Below are 25391 nucleotides of genomic sequence, written 5' to 3'. Positions count from 1 at the left end.
TTGTTATTCCTGTATGGTCGCTGTGACAAACATAATGGCTGCTTGGGCACAGTGTTCTACATTGTGTGTTTTTCTTTCAAACAGATGGATCCCAATTGTCTAGAAAAGCACAGTGCATGGGCAGGCTGTGTTCATACATCAATATTATCTTACTAATGCAGGGCTTTGACTCAGCTTATTGGTTACTTACCCAAAGTACTGGGAAGCTGTTGAGTGATTTAGCAGTTTCTTTTCTATTTGGACTATGAATAAGACTTATTCCTCCTCTGTGGTTTCAATTTTGTCTGACTGAAAAGGCTGGAGCAAACCTGTCCATGTTTCTGGAAGAGTTTATACTGATAAGAGCTTGTCTTGATCATATACTGGCTGCAGAAAACGTAGTGCTTTTCAGCTGGATATGCAGGATCAGTGAATTTGTATGCTAATTAAGCACCATCTGCAACAGTTTATTAGCATACACATAGATATGTTCTGAATTAAGTATTAGCTAAATCAGATGGACTTTTAAGAATTTACCAGTATATTGTCACTTCATTTGTTTGGCCCTTCCCAAAGATTATAAAGTTCATTCAGATCCATTTTTTAAAAGAAATTTGGCTTGAAAAACAAATAAATTATTTCAGCTAAGATTTTTTAATGCTGATGGAATCTTTTTTATAGAGGAGGCTGAAGAGGGCTTGGTGACTTCTCAAGCAGTAAAAAACAACTGTAGTTCCTGCAGAAGTATAGTTGCTGTGAACAGTCTGTAATTTGGCAGTAGAGATCTGGTGCAGGAAAGCATCATGTAACTACTGGCCTGCTGGCTGCTGAAACAACTCGTCTCTCCCTTGGAAACACTCTGTTAGATTTCCAGCATGAAGTGTACAGATGCTAATTAGTCCTCTGTGTCCAAATGAAGGTGCCAGTCCTCTTCAGCAGTGACTGTAGCAACTCTTCTAATTTTTTCGTGAAGGTTAAATCTCCTACGCAGTCAATGCAAATCAATAGGATTAGGCCCTACCTTTGTAAGTAAGCATTAAGATGATCATTAAAGGGTAGTTTTAAATTCTGCAAACTTCATTTGATTTCTTTTGCTGAAGAGATAAAACCATATTTGGTTTTCTCTGCTGCTAAGAAGTCAGATGAAGTTAGCTGGGCTTTGCCATTGACTCCATAGAGAATGAGATCTAATCTTAAAACTGGGGTTTTCATTTCAGTAATTCAGAGAACAAGTTCCACAAGCAAAGCAGCTATATACATTAAGGGGGGGGGGAAAAAAAAAAAAAGAAAAGACAAAGGCAGCTGTTGTATTACACTGAAGCCCTGAAAAGCTTTTGATCCTACCAGCTGCTTTTCAACTGTTGTCAGATGAGGTAGGATAGGGCTTCTGCTAACAGAAAGCACAAGAATGTCAGACCTACCATTGAAGGAAAAGTGTGCAATTTAGGCAGTTATTTGGTCCATCCTGAACTTCTTCTGTGCCATCTTCAGCAGAAGTCTGTAAAGACCAATATTCCTTTTGTTGCTTACATTCAGTAAGTAGACATTTTCTGTTTTATTTAGTTCATACTGCCACACAATTATCACAGATGGAGTCACCTAGTAGATACTAATGCAACTTGCTACAAATCTCTTTTCTTCCTACATATTCTGTGATTAAAATTGCAGCTACAGATATTAAATTTAGAATGTTTCTTTTCCCTCTAAAAATATAAACTTGTGAAAATATCCATTACCCCATTTATACTATTAACAAGTAATTCTGGGAAATGCACACTGAATCATTATACAGCTCTACAATTGTCCCAGTAATGAAAGTGAAGGCAAAACAGTCCTGTGTGATACAGCAAATTCCACATTAGATAATATAGACCAATTTTTGCAATCCAGGGAATTGGAAGGGTTCAATACCATTTATAAACTCCACAATACTGTTCAGAACCTATCTTAGTCCCTGGCTCTTTTGTGTCTTGGGAGTTGTAATTTCTTTTGCCTTTCTTAGAAAATATAATTATTCTTTCTGTGGCTTCAGTTGGGGCATCAAGACCTATTAATTGCTGCTACAATGTCTTAGTCATAGACAAGGAGCTCACTGTATGAGATGCAGTTTCTGTGTAGATACACCAGTAACTGCAAATTTACAGACTTATAGGAATACTTTACACTAAGTGAGTTGCCTTTTCCAAGTATTACCTACTCAGTCTCACTGCAAACCAGCTAGGACACTAATGGTTTGTGGCTGGTTTTGCTGTTTGTTTTCTGTCTGTTATCATGATGTTGTTAACCTAAATACAGAATAGGCATATGACTGCATCGTCTATAGCAAAGCAAGCTGGGATCCATGTACTGTCAGACTACTTGAAAATATGTTGCAAAGCCAAACTAGAAATTGAAGGTTAAGATGGAGCAAGAGTCTCCGACTTCAATGTTGTTGCCAGCCAACCAAGTCACCATACTTCCTTTTAAGGTCAGCATTTTCAGTTCGGATTAGAAGACATACGTGTGCATGTAAGTCCTGCAGACAACATTGTTTAGGGCAATGACTTGCAAGGCATAATTTTTCAGTATATACAGGAGTGGGAATGACCAAACTGAATTGTTCTTCTCTTGAAGTAACAGAATATTAGGTCTATCCATCTCAGTGATGAGGTTTTTACATCACTTTTGGCTTTGTTATTAATCTTAGCCTTGAAAAAAATTCAGGTTTACATTGCTTAATATCCATGAGCAAGAGATGGGTTACAGGTTAAATTATCTCACTAGAAGCCCAGAATGACATTAGCTTGCTTGGCTGTTTTTTACAGAAATTGTCCTACCCACGACTGTTAGTTTAGCAGGAGAGCAGGGACATTGCAGATCCAACATTAGGTGCCAAAAGGAGCCTATTTATTCAAGAGTAAAACTCTCTAAGACTGTGATTTGCTGACAGTTCTTAGTTTCCCAGAATTAGCTAACAGGGCTTGTGTGGGGACACCCAGTCACATAAAGACCAGAAATAACTGAGACTCTAAATATAAAACAAAGCTCAAACGTTATGCACACAGGTCTTACTCAGAAGGTCAGACACTCACATAGAAGTTGAGTCTAACCCCTCTAGTCCATGGTATGGGTGCCTGCTCATCTGTCAGTTAGAAGAAGAGAGCTTTCTGGAAGAAATACCCATTTGATGGGGTTCCATGGCAGCTAAAATCTCCTTTAAAAGCATTTTATTCAGGCTTCTCCTTAGTATGTGCTGGAACCCATACAAGATTCTTATATCATCAGTGGATCAATGTTTGTGGATAATAGCTGCTTTGGGACCAGTGGGGTTAATAAACTCCTGTATATTAGGTTTCAATTGGTCTTAACTCCTATTACTTGGGATTCAGATGTCAGAGCCTTCCACGTGATAAAACTTCATTATTTCATTCACTGTACTACTCATATCTCTCTCTACCTATTTAAGTCACCTTATGTTTTCAGAAGAAAATCTATACAGGTCTTGTCAATACTTCCAAGAACCACCTCTACAGCAGAAGAGGTGGAGGAAGTGAACTACATCATGTTTACTCCACATTTCTTTCCTGAATCAGAGTGATGGAAGAGCTCGGATTACAGCAATGTTTGAATGAAAATGCCTATCTCATCACCCAAACCCATTTCTCTCTTTGTGGCTGTTCTTAACCAGTTTCAAGTCTACATAGAAACACATTTATGTTTATCATCACAGTCTGTTCATGTGCACAGCTCAGTGATTTGAAGGACATCATCTAAATTCCATTCCCTTGCTTATATGCTTTGTGACTTACAATTTATATTTACTCATGTTTCTTCAACTTTAAAATCAGGACTGGTATTTCACTGCGTGAATAGAGTCATAAATGGCTTAATGGAGCAACAGCATGAAACCTGTTGTATGAGAGAAAAGGATTGTTTTCAATGTTATTACTGCCAAAACTTATTTTTGGTTGTTTATTCCATGGGAAAATATGCATATTCCATTCCAAAATGTTGACAGTGCTGTAAGGCTTAAAAAGTATGTGCACATTATAAAATATAAAGTTTTTACATGGGACAGAGCTGTGAGATTTCCATAGCCTTTTCTCTTCAGTCATGAAGGGGTTGACACAGCTGCCTCAGTCTGGAACAAAAGCTACCAATTACAGCAGAAGCCAAACATTTACAGTAATTTCTGTCAAATGATTTTCTGTGCACCTAGATGGCTCCTCAGTTTCAGAATTCCTGCCTTTCTTATAAGCACTGATTTTTTTTATTTGCTCCCTAATTCTTACCAGACAATGAGTCTATGGCAAATTATTGAATCAAAGAAAAATGTGTTGTGGTGCTGCCACAGTACGAAAGGAGATGTAAAATTTAAAAACTTTACAACCAACATTCAAACTTCTCCCTTCATATCTTCTCCCTCTTATTTCCTCATTTGGAATTCTCTTTCTTACTCCTCAGAATAGCAGACCACCTAATTTAGGTTTTTCCCTAAACATAATTCTGTGTAATCTTTCTATTCCTGAATTTCCTCTTATTTGGCCATCCCCTTTCTTCTGCAGTATTATCCATTGACTCACCTGCTCACTTTGATCTTTGTTATGCCTGTACATCAAGCAGCTTTTCCGCTGAGTTAAACAGGATTATTCGTTGCAAGAAAAAAGGAAATGCTTTCCCTCTTATCAGAACCATTTTGAGGCTTTGCATAACTGACCTCCTTTAATGTTTTGTTTTATCAAACTCTCATTTTTCTTTTCAGGGTAATTTTCCCCTGAAATATTCAGGTAGGCCTAGCTAAATTATAAATGTCAACATGTACTCTGGAAGGAATTGCCTATTTTGCTGGACCAACATGTGCTCTCACATAGGAGAGCTTCAGGTTGTATTCGCAATTGAATCTGCTTTCTTGTAGAAAAGGGAGATGTTTTTTCTGACTTATGTAACTGAGATGCATACAAAGTGTGTCTGTCAGAGGTGAGATTTAAAGACATGAGAATATTTTCTGGAGATAGCAGGAAAAAAAATCATTTTTAATGAATTTTAAATCATCGTATATTTTCTCCTGACATCATAGCAAAATGATGGTGAGAAACAACTCCATCTCTAAAAGGATGAATAATTTGCAGCATTCTTAAGATGCTATGAATACAGTATGTAAAGGGAGCACTCCTGGCTGCTTTCTCTGTTCTCATCACTGGTACCTTGTTTTTTTCCTCTGTCTTCAGCTATCCATAGTCTAGTCAGCAGGCACTGTCAATCTGAGGTGCAGAGAATTATTTTTCTTCTTCATCTCTCATCTCCTTCATGACAGAGTGTAAAACACCTTTCTGTGCAGGTGTGCACTGCATTCTCCCTGCTGATTTGGTGGTGTTTCCTCCCTCTCCAAACAAATACAAGCTAAAAATCTGAATATATTTCAGCTCACTCTTCATAGACTGAAGTGGTTGAGGTTACTGTAAAAAAAGAAATGTTCACATGTAATAGAATAATTTAGAAATATTAAGTACAGGCTGGTGCTGCATAGCTATTCAGATTCAATCCTGGGCCCTTATACTGGCCTTAAAAAGAAGCTCTTCCATCTCTGTGGAGTTTTCAGAATAAGTCCTAGAAAAAAAGTTGTATGGTGGGAGGGAAGGACTCACTTTTTGGTTAGAAAAAGCATTAAAAGAGGAACTGAATATGCTGGTAGTTGGGAAGAATTGTTATGTCCCCTGATTAATTTCAGTGTTTTAAACTATTTCAGAACAGGTTTTTTACATTAATACCCATCCTATGACCTGGCAAATTTCCAGTTAAAGATGGCTGTGGTTGCTGGCCCTACCTATTGCTCTTGTTTCTCATTCTAGCAGTAGAAACAACTTCATCTGTGTAGGGTACAAGGCTGTTCACAGCTACAGTAGCTCATACTGATGAAGATTTATCATTTCTATATCCAGCTATGCCTGAATATGGTAAACTGTGACACAGCTGTGCTGACTTAGAGACGACTTTATAAAGCAAAACAAACAAATTTTTATGTCAAGGAACCTCCTGCAGGTCTACGTGACTTCCTCATCAGGGGACTAGAACTGCTTCTGTCTGTCTTCTGCACAAGTCCTGCCCTCTCCACACACAATAGGTCTGCTTCATCCAGATTAGTAAAGGGCAGAAATAGGAACAGTTATTGAGGAACTGGGCAAGGGAACAAGTTGTAAGAATACCAAAATTTTATGATTAGAACCCATTACAACTCCTTACAACCTGTCCTTGTCCTCCTAATTATCTCAGTGCTCCTGCCACATCTTGCCTATGACTTCATTTGCTTTCTGTTTGATCACATCCTTTCTCCTCAGCATCTATTTGACATATCCTCTTCTTAGCTCGTCCTCTGATTTGGCAGCTGCCATTAAGGAGACCGTATGTACACATCTGCATATGGACAGCTGTGATTTGTATTTCTAAGGTAACCCAGCATTTACATGCATAGAGAACTTGGGAAATCCTAAGTGGCCATGCAACATCTGTGTCTCTCAGTGTATGAATAATTTCTGAAAGTCTGTTTGGTATTCACTGCTCTCAGGTAAGACAGTATAACCTGACTTTGCCTATAGAAGTGCAATGCAGTATCAGTGTGAAGGCAGGAAAACAACAGAATGCATCATATTGGGTTAAACAGACCCTGCTGAGCCAGAAACTATGTAGAGGAAAGAGAAAGGGAAGCAAAAAGTAATCTGTCAAACAAGAATGGAGCTGGTGCTAAACAGAAAGCAGAACTGTTTTAAAATTAGTGCTTTTGATAGGGTCTAAGGTCAGATAATCTCTTTCCTCGGCTCCCCACTGCCTTGCTTTCTAGCCTGCTGCTTTTTTTTTTTTTCTTTTCTCTATCTCTTTGGGGGTTTATTTGCTTTCTACTTGCCCTGCCTGAAAACTAGGTTTCTACCCTGCTGGACCATAATTATTACTGGCAAGTGTAACAGTGTGCTGCAATCATTGTGCTTGCAGAGAAGGTCTGTTTTGGCTCAGTGATTTCCTAGCACATTTTCCTAGGAAGCATTAGGACACAGCTAGGTTTTTTTTCCTGGAAGTTAATCCTGTTCACATTAGGATATTTCAGCAAAATCTGCCATGGTGTAGAGGGAAGAATTTTCCAGCCTGGGGCGGCCATGGCAGGAGTGTCTTTTCCTGCTTTTAAGGGCAAACCTCCTGCATTTCACTCAGGCACATTTTGCAGAGACAAATGAGAGGTAGTTTTGTGACACAAGGGTTTGACTGTTGGGTCCCAATCACCTCCTCCTGACAGGACCCCAACAGAGCTGGTGGTCCTTGCCCAGCTGCCCCCAAAATTGGAAGTGGTTGCTATCTACTGTATTTTGCAAGTAGATCACTATGGGCATATCAAAAGAAATCTAGACATTAGGGTTACATTTAGCAAGAATCTGGATGCCTGTTAACACCAGTTTTGCAGTTTGTGCAGTTGGTGCAACCTTTATTGGTGACTCAGAGGCATTTTGGTTTCTCTGTTTCAGGTGTGTTTTCATCTGAAGATTTAGCTCGCACTCCAGTGCAGTGCAATGCCCTTGTTTTTGTAAAGAAGAGAAGAAAAGTATATTTTAAAAAAGCTTGTTGTTGGAAGTCACAGTTTTTCACTGAGATGCCTCAGGCAATTACGTGAAAAAGTCATTTCAAGCCAATAAATAGTGTGAACACTGAGGAAAGAAAGGAGGAAATTGAAAAAAGACCAACCTAAAAATACCCAAGGTGGTGGCAGAGGAACAGAAAAAACTGTTCTTTAAAATAATTGAGTTTAACATCAACAATTGAAACTGCCAGCTACAAAGAAGTAATAATATGGCCCAAATCCCTGGGAGAAAAAAAAAAGGGTACTTGATTTTGGGATTTTTTTCTTCTTTCAACGTAAATCGGTTTTTGTCTCAAAAGAAATAGCTGAGTAGGGCAAATGGTAGTTTTTCTTTCTAATAGAATTTCATTATGCTCAGAAAAATAGTAAACCATTCTATAGATACAGTTTGAATCAGATCAGCATAAAGAAAATTTCTCCGTTTAAACTAATCTTCCCTTTTTCACAGCAACGCAAAAGAATGGCTAGTGGTAGTCTGGCTAACACTGCAACTCTTACCCCTTGTTTTCTTTTGACAGGGTAAGCAAGACTTAAGCATGTATTACTTTTTAACCCCAACTTCTCGGGGTTTATTTTTTTATAATTACATATCCTGGATGTCATATGCACACCTTACTAGGTTGGGGTTTTTCCTTTTATTTTTTCACTGAAGTTGTACAGTGGCTAGGACTCAACAATATGGTTAAATATGACTACAGTAGGTCTTTTAAAAGGTGAATGGCTCTTAGGCACTGTCTCTTCATTTAAAGAAGAAAGACTCTTTTTTTCTTAGTAATGAGTTATTAACTGGGTTTCTAAGTCTTTAATTTACTGTTATTTTTGTATCTCAGTGGCAGACATTCATCCAGGAAGAGGTAGCTGGGAAAAAAGTTTACTGACCCAGATATTTTCCTTTAGCACTGCAGTTCTATATACATCAATGCACTAGCATCTGTAGCCTATTTTAAAAGGGCTCTAGTCAATGTCCTATTTTAACAGCACTGATGCATTGTTTCTCAGTTCTCTGCAGTGATTTACCCACCAGAGTACCTGTAAATGGCAACTAGCAAGATGTCAGATACATTAATGATTCTTGAAACTATATAAGTATATTGAAAATATAAAATTCTCACCTGTTAATTGGGGGAAACAAATCACCAGAACAGGTCTCCAGCAGGACAGAGAGATAGGGGTTTTGAGACCTAGAGATATTGAATATTTTGAACTGTAAAGTCTGCATAAATACTTTAGAATGTGTCCCTATTTCCTCATGCCTCTGAATAAAAAAATTAAAGGATGCTGGAAAAACTACAAAGACTGTATAAGTAAAGAAGTAAAACCATGGTTTAGGAACAATTGCTGTCTCCTCATAACTGTACTCATAAAATGCAGTAACAAAATTCATGCTTTCTTTCTGGAAGGATCAAGGGAGTCTTTAGCACAAGGCTCTAGGATCTCATCCAACACCAAATTGTATGTTTTTCTGCCTCTCTCAGTGTTTTACAAAGCTTGTTTATTTTCTCTTTTTATCCACATTTAAATGTGACAGAAAAACACAAAGGGGCAGCATTTGGGGATGCATTTCCAGCAGAAGTTGTGAAAAAAGGCAGGGTGAATGTGCAGCCCTCTTCATTAAAAAATCATTCAAGCATGCCAGCAGCCTAACATAAAGCTGTATTGGATAAGCAATACAGGTCTGCTCAAGGTGCTCAGGTTCCTCACATACTGCTAGTCTGGGACTCAAAACATAGCAGCAGTATTCCTCCAGTCCCGCTGCCTTGTCCCTGGATCATAAATGGTTACTGAAGGAGCACAAAAGCTGCAGCTACGTGGTTTGATAATGATCTGTCTTTGCCAGGTAAAGTAGAAGTGATGATGATACAAATGGTTCAGCAGCCAACATGCTGCAGCTTTAAGCCTCATCTTTCAAAATTCATTCTGCAGAGCCATGTGTGCTGAAATATTTTTCTTTAGCCATTTAAAATAAAATGTCATTATACTCAAATACCTCTAACACCCAATCGTGAAAGCAACCAACACATCTGGCAAAGATACAAGGTGAACAAGTTATACCTGAAGAATCCTACAGAACAGGACTAAGATTTTAGCAACAGAGATAAAGATTTTATCAACAGTGTGACAAAGTTGGCTTCTCACCTAGTTACACTGCAGTCCTATTATAAAACTTCGTCTTTGTGGTCAAGGTTTAGGGCAATAGTGGAAAGAAGAAACAATCTTCCCGAAACCATGGGAAACGATGACAGGGCAAAGACCTGCCTATGAGGTCCAGATTGATAAAAGCTGTTTCACCAGGCTGGGAGGCAACAGTTCAAAGGATCACTAGCTGTGAAAAGTTTCTCTAAAAAACCTGCCTGAGTAAGAGTAGTAAGGTGCTGCAAGTTATCCAAAATCATCTTCAGGACCTGTGACAGGAGAGTGTCACAGGAGAAGAGTCAGAGATCACTCAGACAGATCTGATCTAGTAGTTAGTTTATTGAGTTCTAAGAAGTAAATTTAGGTATGTAAAATATTTAGTTAGGACAGATGGATTGGCGGTCAATACTCTACTATTTACTACACTTAAAGTTAGTAAGGGATACAAAGATTATCGCGTAAGCTTATTATACATATCTTAAATGTTATGTTCATGCTAGAAATGTCACTTACCAACCCATCAATGCCTGGTGGCAGGTAAGGGATCTCTCAGTCTCGAGGGGTAATCTTGAGAGGCGTCCCTACTCGAGGGGAGATCATTGCCACGCAGCCAGCTGCTGTGGAGGGAGAGCTCAACGGACTCTGATGGCTGCAGATATTTATAGTGTAAAGTCATATTTTCTGCTGTGTTAATGCAGTTTCAGCCGCTTATCAGCCCAGTCTCCAGCCAAACCCGTTTTCTGGGTTTGGTGCTGTGTTCTCACTGATAGCCTCACACAACAGGATTAACTTCAGTTAGGCCTACTTGCTGAGCATCTGCCTGGACCAAAGTTCAGTTAGCTCAAACAGGAGGAGTGCATCTGTCACAGAGAGAAAGCAGCTATGGATAGTTACAGTTAACCTAAACCATAAGGAGAGGCTGAGCATATCTGTTTACCATCCCAAAAGATGTGTATTCAGAACAAGCACAAGTCCACAGTATCAGCTAAGTCTTTGAGCTACTAAACTTGCAGCAGTTTGAAATGAAGTATTATGATATTTTGCTTTGGTTCTGTCTAAAATTCTAGTTCAGTCTCAGGCATGACCCCCAAAATGATAATAACTGAGGTATGAGTCTGAGCACTCTTTCCATTTCCATCTTCTTTCCCAAATATTTCTCTTCTTTTTCTTTAGTTTACTACTTGAATTACACTAGACCTCTTAAAATTAATAATAAAGTAACAGTTACTGTGGAAATACAGCTTTTTTTATTCTAATGTAACTAAATTACATAGTTGTATTTTATTTTGAATACAGCAGCAATTTGTTCTGCTGAAGTGGGTTTATTTTTCTGAGGCATGCAGGGAAGAGGGATGAAAGAGGTTGGAAATCTAGGGTTATCTGTGGCCCAACACATGCAAAGTGCTTCCCTTAGTTTTCCTGTGGTGACAAACTGTTCAGTGCTTGCAATTTATATGATGCCTTTTAATTAAGCTGGGAGTTCTCTGAGCATGTGTTTAGTTTGAGACGTACTTTGTTCTTCTGCTGAACTGTTGTTCAGTATTTTCAGTCCCCAATGTGCCGACTGCTTCACCTTTGGCATCAAAGAAGAAGGGCATTTTGCTGGGTGGTGGTGTCACCAAGCCCAGTGATGCAAAGAAGACATCTGCTTACCAGGCTGTCACACTTCCCTTCAGTGCTATGGAGATGCCTGTTGCTGCAGAAATTGTGTAGGAAATTGCAAAGTGTTGTGAGGATGTTATGATCAGACTGTTATGTGGCAATACTGTATTCACCCACTTATTGTCAGTACCTGCAGAGCTACCCATGAGAAGGGAGATGTCCTTCTTTCCCACTGGTTAAGGGCGGAAGGCTTTCTCTTCCTTCTGCCTTCTCATCTGCCTTCTCGTCTGCTAACCTCTGCGGCACAGTTTGTCATCTGTGGCATGGGAAGTACATCATGAGCATGTACAGTAGAGGGGCTGATCTCATCAGCTCACATTTTTATTGTGTTTTGAGATGAGATGTGCACAGAAATATGTATTTCTACCCACATTACCTGTGCGCTACAGGTCAGAGGAGCAGATTGCCTGCACTGCAGGGAAAGCTTCCTTGCCAGTCATTGAAGAGATAAGAAAAACATTAGGAAAAACATCTTTACGGAGAGGGTGTTAAAACCCTGGAGCAGGCTTCCTAGAGAGGTCATTGACGCCCCATGCTTGTCAGTGTTTAAGAGGCATTTGGCAATGCTCTTAATAATATGCTTTAACTTTTGGGCAGCTCTGAAGTGGTCAGGCAGTTGGAATAGGTGATCGTTGTAGGTCCCTTACAACTGGAAGTATTCTATTCTATTGTAAAACATGTGGTATGGGGATAGACATCAACTGGTTTGCCAGAAACATCTGTAGATGCCAGGGGGGAGAGAAAATAGATTGTTAAAATACCTTTTGCAGCATTTATGCTTTGTCTGAGGAACACTTTGAAGGGTCAAACTAAGTCTAATTTGAAAACAGTCTACTTTAACATAAATGCTTTCTCACATTAGTTGTTTTAAGCATTATCTGAATCAATTGACTAATTGAGCTAAGCCAGTTTCCTATTACTTCATCCAGTCTGCCTTTTCAGTCTCTAGCATGCTGTACTACTGTTAGTGATACCAAAGTCTCTTACCTCCCTTTAAACCCCATAGAGCTCTAAGGTCAAGTGAAAGTAGAATAGGTGCTACAGGAGGGCTACACTGGATTTCTTGGGATACACTCTGCAGGGCTATTTCAGATGGCAAACTGAAGCTTGTCATCAAAGTGTTGTCTTAGTCTTGACTACTTTATATATCTCCCTTCCCCATCACAGCACACTGTTCTTTGTGCCCTGATGTTTGCTGATCTCTATCCCAGATGCTGTTGCAGTTCAGTGGTGCTGTATGAGTATGAATCTAGGAATGTGGGGACAACATATGCTGCTGAATATGAGTGTAAAATATGTTTACACAATTCCTAATTAAAGATACCACTTAATTAAAAATAAAATAAAATAAGGTAGGCTGTACTGGCATAAGGAAAAAGAAAAACAGAAAACAGGTATTCATATCAAAATGATGACATAGGTTTCATTAGTAAAGGGAAGGCACTAATAAAAAGCTGCAGTCTCTGTTGCTTCACAAGAAGCAGAGGCCGAAGAGCAGCTATTTCCATGGCAACGAAAGGAGCGAGGGGATTTACACTTCTACATGTTTCAGTACAGTCTTAACCAAGAGTGAAACTGGCTTGAAAGAACAGACCCACTATATTAATTCTTATTCTTTATAAATTCTGTATCTCACCTCACTGCCTCAAAGCTTATATCTTTTTATATCTAGCTTATATCAGGTCACTGACAACACATAGCTAAAGATGTTTCTGGACCTGTTAGAAGCCTAATTCTTAGATTATTTATCTAACTTTCTGCTATATAAAATCATGAGTTTGAATGGGTTGCTAATTTTGGTTGAAAATATTTATTCAGTGCCATATGCCATAAATTAGGTTCACAGCGTATAACACACCTAATTCCTCCTAGTAATGTATTGGGAACACTAAATCTAATGTTACTCTAATACAAGAATGTTCCTTCATCTCTAATCTCACCCTGTAAGTATCACTGAAGACTTTTCTTCCATATGCTTATTAAAACAATTTCTATCTTTAGCAAATTTTATCTCACAAAAAATACTGTGTGTTAATCCTACCTAATAAGCTTAAAATAAAATGTATAAAGTAAGATCATCTTGCAGCCATCAGGATGTTTTGAGATCCTGATGTAGTTTCTCTTCAGAAAATTTATCCTGCTTTAAATGATGGTATTGTCTTTTAACATTTCAGATCACAGTATTTCGCATGGGATCAGAAGGACACCAAGATATTGATTTAGCTATCCTGACAGCATTACTAAAAGGTAATGGAGTTTCACTCCACAGTGAGTCTGTATCAATCCAAATAGATTAACTATGTCTCTGCTGTGCTGAAACCTGCATTTATTGACAATATCTGCCATATCAAGATGGTAAATTTATGCCATGAAATTGAAGTATACTTTTTGCTCTAACTGCTTTATACAAATCCAGCTCTTTCTTTAATGTTTAAATAGCTACTGTTTTTCCTTGCTGAAATTTTATTCTCCACCCACAATCGCTAATGCATCACAAGAAACATCAGTGGTGAGCAGCCCCCCCACTGGTTACTTGAGAAGATTAGTACTAACAAGAAGACAGCCAAATATCTTCTCAGACTTAGATTGCCTTTGCGGCTAGTAGAACATCCAGAAGGAGGTTAGCTCCCTTTAGATAAAACTGGCACTATTGTCAAAGTAAAATCTTACCTGTAGTCATTCTAGGAAAGTCTGGTAACTGCATGGGATTCCTTCCAGCCTCTACTGACAGAGCTAAGAACTCCACTATTGGGGTGGTGGTAGGGGTTTTAATCTTAAATTTCACAGGTCACTAAATCTTTCTAAGCCATTACATGTTACACTTACACTCTTAAAAGATTGTCTTACAATAAATCTGCTGTTGCTACTGTTCATTATAAACCTGATCTTGCAGACACACCAGTTATCTTGGCTCCCTCCAAAATATGATATTATTAGGTAATTTAATATCTGCTTGCAAATACAGAAACAGGTGAGGCTTTAAAGGGTCTGAAGCACTTGTACTTACCCAGTGAAGGATTACTCACCTAAGCAAGGGCTGGGAGGTTCTAGCACTCCATTTATATGGTATTTCCTCAAATGGAATTTTTACAAATTGCATATATCAATCACCATTGTCATCTTCTTGCTGTCTGGACTGTTTTGTGCTATTTAGTACAGGCCATACTGATTTTAAAAACAGAGAATAAGACATAGAAAACTATTTTAAACAGCAATCAGAGAAATATTAGGGAATGGACTTCCAAAGGTGACTGGGGAAAGTTATGCTTCATGAGGCTCTTCAGCAGTTGTCATCATGCTTTTGTCACCCCTACATCTGAATAAGAGGGTACCTAATGCTATGTGGCATGAATTTGAGTCATAACAAAAAAATTAATAGATTTACTGGGTATTCAAAAAGTAATGGGAATTATTCTTGCTTGTTCCAGGGCTGTTTTCTTCTCAGTTTCTTCCTGTGCAGGGTCAAAAAGCTGGATGAAGAAGAAAGAGAGAGGCCTGAGAAACTTTCACCTAACCAAAAGTGCAAAATAGTATTTTACCTTTTACACAATTATTAATCCCATTTCAAAAATGTTACTTCAAACATTTAAAACAAAAGTCTGAACAGGAGGAGTAAACAAGCACTAGCCAGTTCAAAAATATGATTGCAAGCTGATAGCTACCGCCCAAGGAATAAGCTGGAATTATTTTGCTCCAGTAGCTTTTGTTTCTTTAGGCTTCTCTAGTATTGCTTTCTCCACTTCTTTTGCTCAGTTCAATCAAGATACCAGTTGTTTGTCCTGCAGGTAACATGACTGTTTTGCTGCTACCTTGAGGTAACAACTTTAGCCATCTGCATAATTACGTCAAGGCATTTTGGACATCTTCACAGAGAAGCAATATAAATCAAGGTGAAGAAAGGAAAAGAAAATTAATTCAAAGCAAGGAACAAGAATTGCATCCATCACCAAATTCCTCTTTTCTATCCTTCGGATATATTTTAATTGCAGATTTCATTTTTATCTTAAATATAACTGGATCCTTCATTATCCTCAGTGTAAAGTGTATTCTCTTCACATTTGTTCTTAAGACAATCACTGACACTACTGCTCTTGGTTTCTGTTAGTAAGATACATATCGCCTTAAAGTTGTGATTCCACTTTTTCTAGGTATATTTTCGCAAGGTCTGAATCCTAACATAGATTCCTGGAGTCTTTTACCACCTTGAAAGCTGTCTCTTGGAAGCTGAAGAAAATAAATCATAGGCCTTGGAGGGATTGTTTTCTGTTTGAAAAGTTCTTTTGCAGTATTTACATAAGCAACTGTACCATGTTTGCAGTCTGGGTATATAAGTAGTCTTCTCTGTTATGGAATATCCGTTTTGCAAGTGCCTAATTGGTCCTGTCATCTCCTTCGTAAAATAAAATTACCTTCCTTCTTCATAATAGTAGTGCAAGACATTGTAGTGAACTTCTCTTAGCTCAGAAGGTGCCTGGATCTATGTAAGTGATTCTGACATGTCCGTTTCATGCTTGCCTGACAATCTTCATTTGGTAATCTGCTGATGGCAGCAGCACTTGTGTCTTGCTGAAGAGCCAGAGGAACTAAAACTTAACACCTCATCCTCCCTGCTCCTCAGCAGTTTCTGATTATGAAGGTGCTCAATGAAGATTAGATTTATCAGATGCCTCTTGTTCATCTGAGCTCTCTGATCACAGGAAATGGAAGTCCACATAACTTTTTAATCAATGTGTGCAAAGCTGAGATCTCTTGTCTCAGGCAAGTCCGTTGTCCTTATTCATACCATGTCTTTGTACAAAAGTTCTGGCCCACCCTGAAGAAATACTGCCTTTCTGTAAATATACCCCATCAGACTGATGGATACTTGGGTTTTTCATCAAATCAAGAAATCTAAGGTAGCAATGCTGAACCACTTGCCTATTGATTTACTAGTAAGAAGATTTGAAGACTGTCTGAATTATCTTGAAATTCTCAAGTTTAGATTCAGGAATTAATCTCTTTCACCCCTTCAGCACTGTGTGAAGAGGTAGCAGAGAAAAGTATGAAACTGATGAGTGATTATTGGTTACTTTCTCTCACTCTTACTGACAAGGTTTTTGTAGTTCTTGCTCTCCAATATTCAAGACACATACCAGCTAATTACCAATCCAACCCTGGTGTGAGTGATTTGTTCAGGGAGTAGGAGGAGCACAAGGACTGGGAAACACATATCATTTCCTGCTTGCTGTGTAAAAACTGCAATCTAGTCTCTTTTTAAATGTACATCAGGCACACTGCCAATGCAGGAACTCTCCTGGACGGGATATTCTACAAACCCAAACCCTGCACTGAATATCAGAGATTATTTCCTTGTTTGTTTCCATGAGTCACTTGTTTAATCTTGTCAGCAGAGCTATCTTTCTTGGAAGTGGTCTCCAATAAACTAGGGAATGGCATCCAAACTGGTTATCAATTTACATTGCAAGGATGTCACAACAGCATATGGCTTGTGAATTCTTTTTTCTTTTTTTTTTAATTTCGAGAGACATGCAAATGTGAGAAGTTTCCAATTGCATGAATTTGTAGCAAGTAAATCTATTGATACAGTTTAACTGTTTCTGCTCTCTTAACTTGAACAGTTGGAACTCAGACAGTGATGGATTTTGTCCTTTTGCAGCTGCTAATTGAGCAGAAGGCATATGACAGAGAAGTTAAGGACAGCATATGGAGATTTTCTAAAATATAATTGTTTTGAAGTGGCGTCAAAGATCCTAGTTCACAGAACTGTTGCAATCTCTGGAGCATATTAGCAGCACCAGCCATGTTTCAGCTGGTGCTCCAGAAGCCTTCGCAGTACAATTGTTAGCATTGGGAAAGAGGTGCTGTGTGATATATGCATGTTGCAATATTACTGCCTTGTAACCCTCTGAGATAAGCCTTGTTAGGCTAATGCAGGTCTGATGTCTCTGCATACTTTCCAGCCTGTGAATAAGTCATGATTCATGCTCACTGAACAGACATCATGTGGTGTCAGATGGTCCTGGAAGCCAGTGTGATGGTCTGCCAACCATGAATCACTGACACAGGATTTCAGAGTTAGGCCGTATATCTGGTTACTGCCCTTATAGTTGTTGTTGCTATCAGCTTTGTTATTGTCAGTTGATTTGCTAAATGCCAGGAAGATGCTTGTAGCAAATGCAGTGGAAACACAGCCTTTTCACCAAAGAGCTGCTGAAACAGAAGACAACATAGGACCTGCTGAGATGCAGAGCAGAAAGTTATTTTGGATTGCTATTTTCCCTAATCTAATTCTTTTCTTTAAATGATGATTCAGATAGGATGCTGACATGATTAGAAGAGCTGTGGAAATGAGTCTCCAACAACAATTTCTGTCTAGATAGATCAGGTTTGTGTCATTTCAGCCTTCCAGATTCCTGAGCACTAAGTATCATAGACTATCCCAGAGAATCCTTTAGAGGTTTACATTGATCACAGTAAACTTTAGCCAGTGTATAAAAACCCATAGTCTATCTCTTTAGTAATCTGGGATCCTGCAAGGGCACAACACTCATTGTCTGATGTGTACCATGGCTCACCCAGGATACAGAGACAAGTTTATGGTCCCAGGCTTTATCATCAAGGAGTATTGCATTTTTGGTCCAAGATATTGGATAGACCATCTGACTTTTACCAGAAAAATCTATGCAAGATAATCCAAACACTCCTGGATGGCTGCCTAAAAGCATAAAGTTAACATCTGCAGGAACTAACAGCTGTCGCAGATCTCCTTCTTGTTCATTCAATTTCACACCATTCTTGCATTGTCTTCTATACCCAGCAATACCTATACTGAAATAAAATACTGCCAAATCAATGCATTGCATCCCGAATGCAACTTTTCTTCTAGAAATAGATGAAAGAAAGGAGTAGTCCCACTACAGACATTAGTCATATTGTCTTAAAACATTCTTTTGAGGCGCATATCTCATACTCAGCCAGACACCAGGATACGAAGTAAATATCACATAGACATTAGTCATATTGCCTAAAACACTATCTAAAGCAGTAAATATGCTATGTTAATTAAAATAATACAACAGAAGTAAGCAGTGAATCTGTCCATGAGACAGGGTGAAAGAGAAATATAGGGAGAGGAGATGCTAATTTCTCACCACTGACAGTGTTAAGGGCCTAAGTGGTTCCAGCGTGATCCCTGTATTGAGTTGATCAGAGCTGTAGGTTATTAACGCTACCTTATTTTTTGATTTCCAAATATCCTTTGGCTTTGATTTGGGTACATTGCGGTGACGCTCACAAGTCAGATGAGTCCTCAGAAAGATCACTTTTTGGATTCTTCTTACTGACTCAAATCCATGCTCTGTGGCACCAAATGCAATCAAGGAAATGGTTGAAAGGAGATGATATCTTAAGAAAGCCCACCTCACATTTGTTTTAGGGAGTTTTTCTTATATTAGTGGAATTATTTTTGCTTCTTAAAACTGGACAGAATACCTCCTAAAATAGCCTGAATACTTTCTTTTTCATTTGAGTCAAAAGTCATCAGTCCATCCTGGAATAAAATTGATTAAACAGCATCCGCAGTCCATATGTTGCTCTGTACAAACTTTTATAGCTTTTCTTTTCCTTCTCCTCTTGTGTAACACCAACATAATCCACATTCACCTGAAAACCACATAGGGAAGACAGGAAAGAGGAGAAGGGTGCAAGGGCTTTCCAGCAACAAACCTCACTCTGGGAGCAGCCATCCCGCCATGTGCATCAGAGTCCCAGCATGCAGACTTGTAGCGCCCAGTCGACACCCGAGCTGCTGCACGCGTTTGGACCTGAAGCACAAAAACCCCTTGAGAAACCATACATTTCCTTCAACTGCCACTTGTCTGCAGTGCTCTGCAAGACAGTGAAATGAACCATTATGGTAACAAGCACTGAGAGGAGTATCATCTCCAAGACTGCACATGGACCCACAGGAAAACTTGTCCACTGCTGACAGCCTTAAACACCATGGCAGGAGGTGAGAAGGACGGAGGTTGGACCATGGCTTGCTTTCCCCTTTGCTCAGTAGTTGGAGCATGGTCAATAAACATGAGCAAAGAAGACAATTCTGATGAACTGCTGGGCTTGGGGGCTTTTCTGGAAATGCAGCCACAACCTCGTGCCCCATGCCAGTTGCTCTTTCACATGATCAGATGCACCAGAAGATCCTGTGTTCATCCAGAAGCCAGGTCATTCCAAAACATGAAAAGGCCCAGGAATGCTAGGTCACTTGACAGAAACTGGAGAAGACTCCTTGCTAGGGGTCAGAAGGTGTTCACCTGGAGCCTCTATGATTTGGCTTGAGTTTTGGCTGAAGTGGGGGGCAGTCTAAGTAACCCACTTCCTTCCCCAAGTCCATCTGATCCACTCTTGATGCAAAATGGTTTCTATCCCAGCTGCATCCCTGGCTACCCAGACTGTAGGCTGCAGTCAGTTTAGGAAAATCAGGCGGTGGAGCTCCCCCATCACATGTGCAAAATGGTGCCAGGCTGCAGGATTGCCATCACTGCCCTTGGGTTTGGGAGTTCAACCATGCACCTCCTCCTCCTCCACTCACCAGACGGCTTGCCTGAGCACCTGCTGAAGATCTCACTTCTCCTGCAGGCACATGGATGGGAAGGAGGAGATCCAATGACATTTTGAGAGGATCTGTTGTTTGCTTCAGAAAGGGGGAGAACATTATTTGCTCTCCGTACTTAATTTACAATATCATACCCACCGCGGGTATTTTTTGTTCTGTTTTTATAAATAAAACTGTAATGGCATTTTTGCCCTTCCCAAAGGTAAATATTTTCTGTTCTTGAATGTTTCATGTTGGTCATGTAAGAAAGTCAGAAAAGTTCAGATGTCATCAGCATCCCCCATGAGGTGTCTTGTGAGAGCTTTTGTCTGTGTTGTAGTATATAGCAATGAGAAGCAGTGTCTTACGCAAAGGGGTGTTCCTGGTACTTCTTAGTCACAGAAAGGGCTTTTACTGTTTTCATTGGTTTTTCTTCTTTTCTTCATTTCTTTCTATCATGCTGCTCCTGCATCACCTACCTTTTTTATCAGAGCTCATTTCTGCAATAAAATGAAAGCGATCTGCATGATCTACAGTCCACCATCTCCCAAATAATTGCTGTAGATATTGCCAAGTTATTTGGCAAAGTTTCATGGCAGTGAACTGACTGCAAAGTTGAGAGTTATAAAATTAAACTGTAGGCTAAGCTTCCCAAAGGTCTGCTGAACTGATCCTTCACAGAGAATTGCAGCAGCCAGTTTGTTATGCTTCATGTTTTCTGTGCCTCCAATTTCAGAGTCCACTTTCAACTGGAACAGTGCGTGATTTTGAATAGTACTGAAATGGAGACAGAAATGCATTGAAGTAATGAAAATCTCTTGTTTGTCCTCGCTCCATGGTATCAGTATAAGAATTAACAGAGACCAGAAAACAGTGGAGGTATGAGGCCTTTAAAAAATGAGCCTTTATACAATCACCTAATTACTGCAAGCAGCTATGTAGTTGAAAGTTGAAGGGCTCTTTATTTATTTGGTTGATCAGTTCTTTTGGGCCAATTCTCCCTGTGACACTGAAGAACAAAATACCATTTTATTATTACAAATCAGCTAATAACCATTAACTCCTTAGTGAAATATTAAAAAGGCACAGCAGGGCAGGAATGTCCCTCTGCATCCATTAAAACTACAGGGAAAAACATAGTCCCCTTTCCAAAAAACAAACAACTGCAGACCTATCTTACCATCTGCATAGTTTCTTATTCAATTTGATTATATTATACCTCGACACCAGCTTTATAGCATGCTTTGTTACATGAATATTGCATGTGTGAAGGGAAATTCATCCCACCAAGACCCCTCAGTACAAATAGGTAGAGGAGAAATTCCTCTTCTTGTACAGGGTCCCGACCTTATCAGGTGGGAATGCATAGAAGATGTGCATAAAATGCATTACTATTGAAATCGGTGGGGTCTGTGTGAGTTGAGCCTGTTTGTAATTGCTAGATGTACATGTGTGCGTATGTGTGCGCTCGTGTGCATGTGTGTGTGTATTCCTGCAGCTGGATCAGTATCCCTCCTGGCTTCTGCTCTTGCTGCCTGTACAAGAGGAGGGAAACAAGTTCACCCCAACCTGCCAATACCATCTGTACCTACTGTATTTTTCAAGGGGGATGTGAGGAAATGACTGATGTTTACAAGACAATCTGAGAATGATGGATTCAGATTTGAGAACCGGTGTTTTATTACAGAGGCAATGGAAGGTTTGGTTTTGTTTTAATATGAGATCAGTGGCAAAAATGACATGTGGACATCTGTGAGACTTTTGACAAAGAGGAATTACCATGTGGTCTGTTGACTGAGTCTAAAGTATGTCTTGTTTCTTTCTCCTCCTCCTCTCGTCCCTGCACCCCTGTCTGTATACACAGGAGCTAACGCATCTGCTCCCGACCAGCTGAGCCTAGCATTAGCCTGGAACAGAGTAGACATCGCCCGCAGTCAGATCTTTATTTACGGGCAACAGTGGCCGGTACAGTATATATACAGCATCTTCTACTGAAAACACTTTAAACCCTACACAACATTAAATCCGTTCTGTTGGCGGCGGTGGTTTTAACAGAGTTTAAAATACACTGAGTCATGCTCCCAGCCAAACACAAAGTTCCCATTCACAGCTACCGCAGGCAGGCACGGTTACAGAGGTGTTAGTATGTTCGCTTGCTCAAGTAAATGGTGACATCTAGCGATACTTTAACGCTGAGAGACCACACCTTTAAAGAAACGGGAAGCAGCGCTTCTGTGCTACCAAGCAATGATTCTGCAAGCTGAGAAAAACAAGTATCTGTTAACAGCCATGTTACAATGTTAGGCTATAAATTAAAGGAAGGGCAAAACTTCTTTTTGCTCTTCAAGCAATATGTTTTTATATACAATACTGAATTTGATGATGATCAGATGTCAAAAACATGCTACACAAATGTTGGAGGTCACCAAGTGGACCACGAGAGACGATCAGCAATGTTACTACAGAAGTCCTGTGGCTCCAGACCTGAGCTGGTGTTAATTTCTTGCCCAGTGCTGCTCTGCATCAACCTGCCTGCTTCGTTCACATCTGCCCCATCCTAAGCTCCAGATGCCAGCTGTGGGGACAGGCTCCCTGGCCAACAACGTTCCCCTGAGGGGCACCCTGGGCAGAACTTCTCTGCAGGAATGGGAGGGCTGTAAATAGAGAAGTTATTGAATGCTGTGTGAGGCAGAGGAACAGTAGTCAGCTCCCGGCTTGTGGTGCAGTTTTTACAGTGGTGGAAGACACACAGAAAAAAACAGAAGGTCTCTGTCCCTGTAGCTCCTTAAAGCCCACCGTATCTTCATTTGGAAGGTTTAATTGGATCACAATATTCATTACTGTGACACTTCATTTGTCACTGTCATGATAATTTCATGTGCTATCATTACATGAGCATTTACAACTCCCCATGGAAAAATTATAACAAAAGGAAAAGCTTCTGTTTAAATATGCTTGCTTTAAATGTAGTTTCTGGAGCTTGCTGCCCCTTAAAGCTAGTTTCACAAATCCTTGCATTCTCAGTTATGAAGTGAACAGGACTATACTTTATCTTGTCTTCAATATTGGGCATAAGTATGCATCAAAACATGGGAGGGTTTTTAATGGTACAAAGCTGTCCTTATAGTTATTGCTCCATCACCACATTATAGCAAAAATTTGCATAAATGCTGCAAGCTGCAATCATTTTGCAAGCTAAAAGCTGGAAGTATGAGATAATTTCTCATCCTTCTAACTATCCCCAGCCTGCAAGAGATAGAAAAGGAGAGATTTTGTGTAAGAAGACTTCTTGCATTTGGCCCTTGAAAAAAATGCTAATTGTGAAGCTATTTCTGCTTCCTGGGTGTCAAAGTTTCCCTTAGCTTCCACACCACAAACAGAGGAAAAAGCTAGTAAAGGCAGAATTAAAGTGAGTGTGTGTACACATAACAAATATACCCAATATATATAAAAAGTTTGTCAGGAAAACAAGACATAAAGATAATAATGAAATGGTGAATGTTGTGGAGGTGTGGTCACCAGTTACCTGGGTTCCAGTTCCTTGGTCCTAATCTGGATTTTCTAGAGGATGTTAACATTCTGACACTCATTTTTTAAATGGTGCCCTGAATCAGAGAAACCGATATAGACTAAGACTGTGATTATCCCATTCTAAGCTTAGAAGAGCAACCCTCAGAATTTTGACAGGATTCACCTGCTTGTGCCAGGCTGTCCGGACCAGCCAGATACAGCCTGTGATGCCTAGGAATGACCTGAATTAATTGCTTGCTTTGCAGGTGGGCTCTCTTGAGCAAGCAATGCTGGATGCACTGGTGTTGGACAGAGTGGATTTTGTGAAATTACTCATAGAAAATGGAGTAAGCATGCATCGTTTTCTCACCATCTCCCGGCTAGAGGAATTGTACAATACGGTAGGGCCAACCTAAGGCAAATTTTCTATCTCTATATTCATTTTTCTAGCTTCCACTCATATTACAACAACATGATGATACACAAGGCAGCCAACACCTGCTGTGGAGATTTGGAAGTCCACATTGTCTCTTAGCTTTGTCTCTTATGTAATGGAACAGACTGTGTCTTGCCCACCTAATCTGCTGTACAGATTTTGTAAAACATGGATTAAACCCCACAGAGTGCCAGCTGATTTCTGGTCATTGTAATTCCAATATGATAGACCTGAGATTTAGACAGATGGCACTGTCTGGAAGACAGTAACTGGCAAGTTAGGACCTGTAGGATCGTGATACATGACTTCTGGCAGTATAAGTCCTTACAGTTTCAGAAAAATCTTGCTAACTGTTAATCAAATTCAGCCACTAGAAAACATATAGAAACAAACTTCTTGGGATAATATTCTGAATTTAAAGGTGAAATCCGATGATTTCAGGAGGCCCATTACAGTGAAGCACTTTCCCCATGTTCTCACCAAATGTTCCAAAAATGATAGTTTTGACTTTTAAGATCCTGTTTGCAAATTCTGTATCTTTGCTTTTAAAATGAACATAAAACTGCACAGATTCAAATTGCTTCCAAGTTCTCAACTGCAAAACATTCATATCATTATTGCCTACTGAGAGAAACCAGTAAGTTCAAATTGCTTAAGTGGTATGGAAAAAATCTTAAAGCATTGTCTAGTTCTTCAGATTGCTAGTTCTGTCTAAACAGGAGAGACGTTGTGACATAGTGCATAGCCCTTTTCAAAAAAGGGGGGTTTTGCCAGTACTTTTCAAAGCCCTGCCATCATAAGCTGCCACACTGGGCTGTTATCCAGAGATGTTTCACACTGATGGTGACCAGAATTCAGTCTTTCAAAAATATCAAATATGAAAAGAATTCATTAAATTTGTGCAAAATATAGAGGAACAGGTATCCATGCCACCCTTGAGACAGGTTCGCATCTGATTTTTTGATTGGCTTAAACTTTGCCACTATGCATCTATGTATTAAGAACAGGCTTTCTTGATAAGCATTGTAGTTCTTGTACCAAAGCCAGTTTTTACAGGGAGTAAGTCTGAGGAAAGTCTTCAGTTCTACAGCTAAAAGAAGGCCTTTTTGAACAAATTTATTGTACGCTATAAAAATCACCATAAATTATTCATACAAGAGTTCCAAAAGACCCAGACTATGAAATGCCCAAACTACCAGTTATGATATATGACCTAAAGCATCCAACAAAAATACAAGGCCAGTTAAAAAATACCAGATTTCAGCATAACCCCTGAGAGTGACCTGGGAAGCTACAAACCAGGGAATCTGACTTCTGCCATGGCAAATTTGTAGAAGTACAATAAATAATAGGATTAATACACAAGGGGATCAATTTTATGTCAAGAAAGAGTTTACCCAGCTTCTGTAGGAAAATGTTAAGCCTTAGAAATCTATTGCTGTTTCTGAATTCAACAGGCAGGAGAATAAGGATGTTGC

General features: G+C 39.4%; 1 protein-coding gene across 9 annotated transcripts in view; it reads left to right on the top strand.

Moving 5' to 3' along the window:
• Nucleotides 1-25391, top strand: part of TRPM3 (transient receptor potential cation channel subfamily M member 3) — a 471646-nt gene that overhangs the window by 390989 nt on the left and 55266 nt on the right. For all 9 annotated transcript variants that reach the window (XM_049795463.1, XM_049795465.1, XM_049795464.1 and 6 more), the window contains exons 9-11: nucleotides 13549-13621; nucleotides 21832-21932; nucleotides 23744-23878. In XM_049795463.1, coding sequence (XP_049651420.1) covers nucleotides 13549-13621; nucleotides 21832-21932; nucleotides 23744-23878 — 309 coding nt within the window. The remainder of the gene's footprint in view (nucleotides 1-13548; nucleotides 13622-21831; nucleotides 21933-23743; nucleotides 23879-25391) is intronic.

The sequence above is a fragment of the Accipiter gentilis genome, chromosome Z, assembly GCF_929443795.1.
Source record: "Accipiter gentilis chromosome Z, bAccGen1.1, whole genome shotgun sequence".
Taxonomy (NCBI): domain Eukaryota; kingdom Metazoa; phylum Chordata; class Aves; order Accipitriformes; family Accipitridae; genus Astur; species Astur gentilis.
Note: the sequence above shows the minus strand (reverse complement) of the source record. Positions and strands in the feature narration are given on the sequence as shown.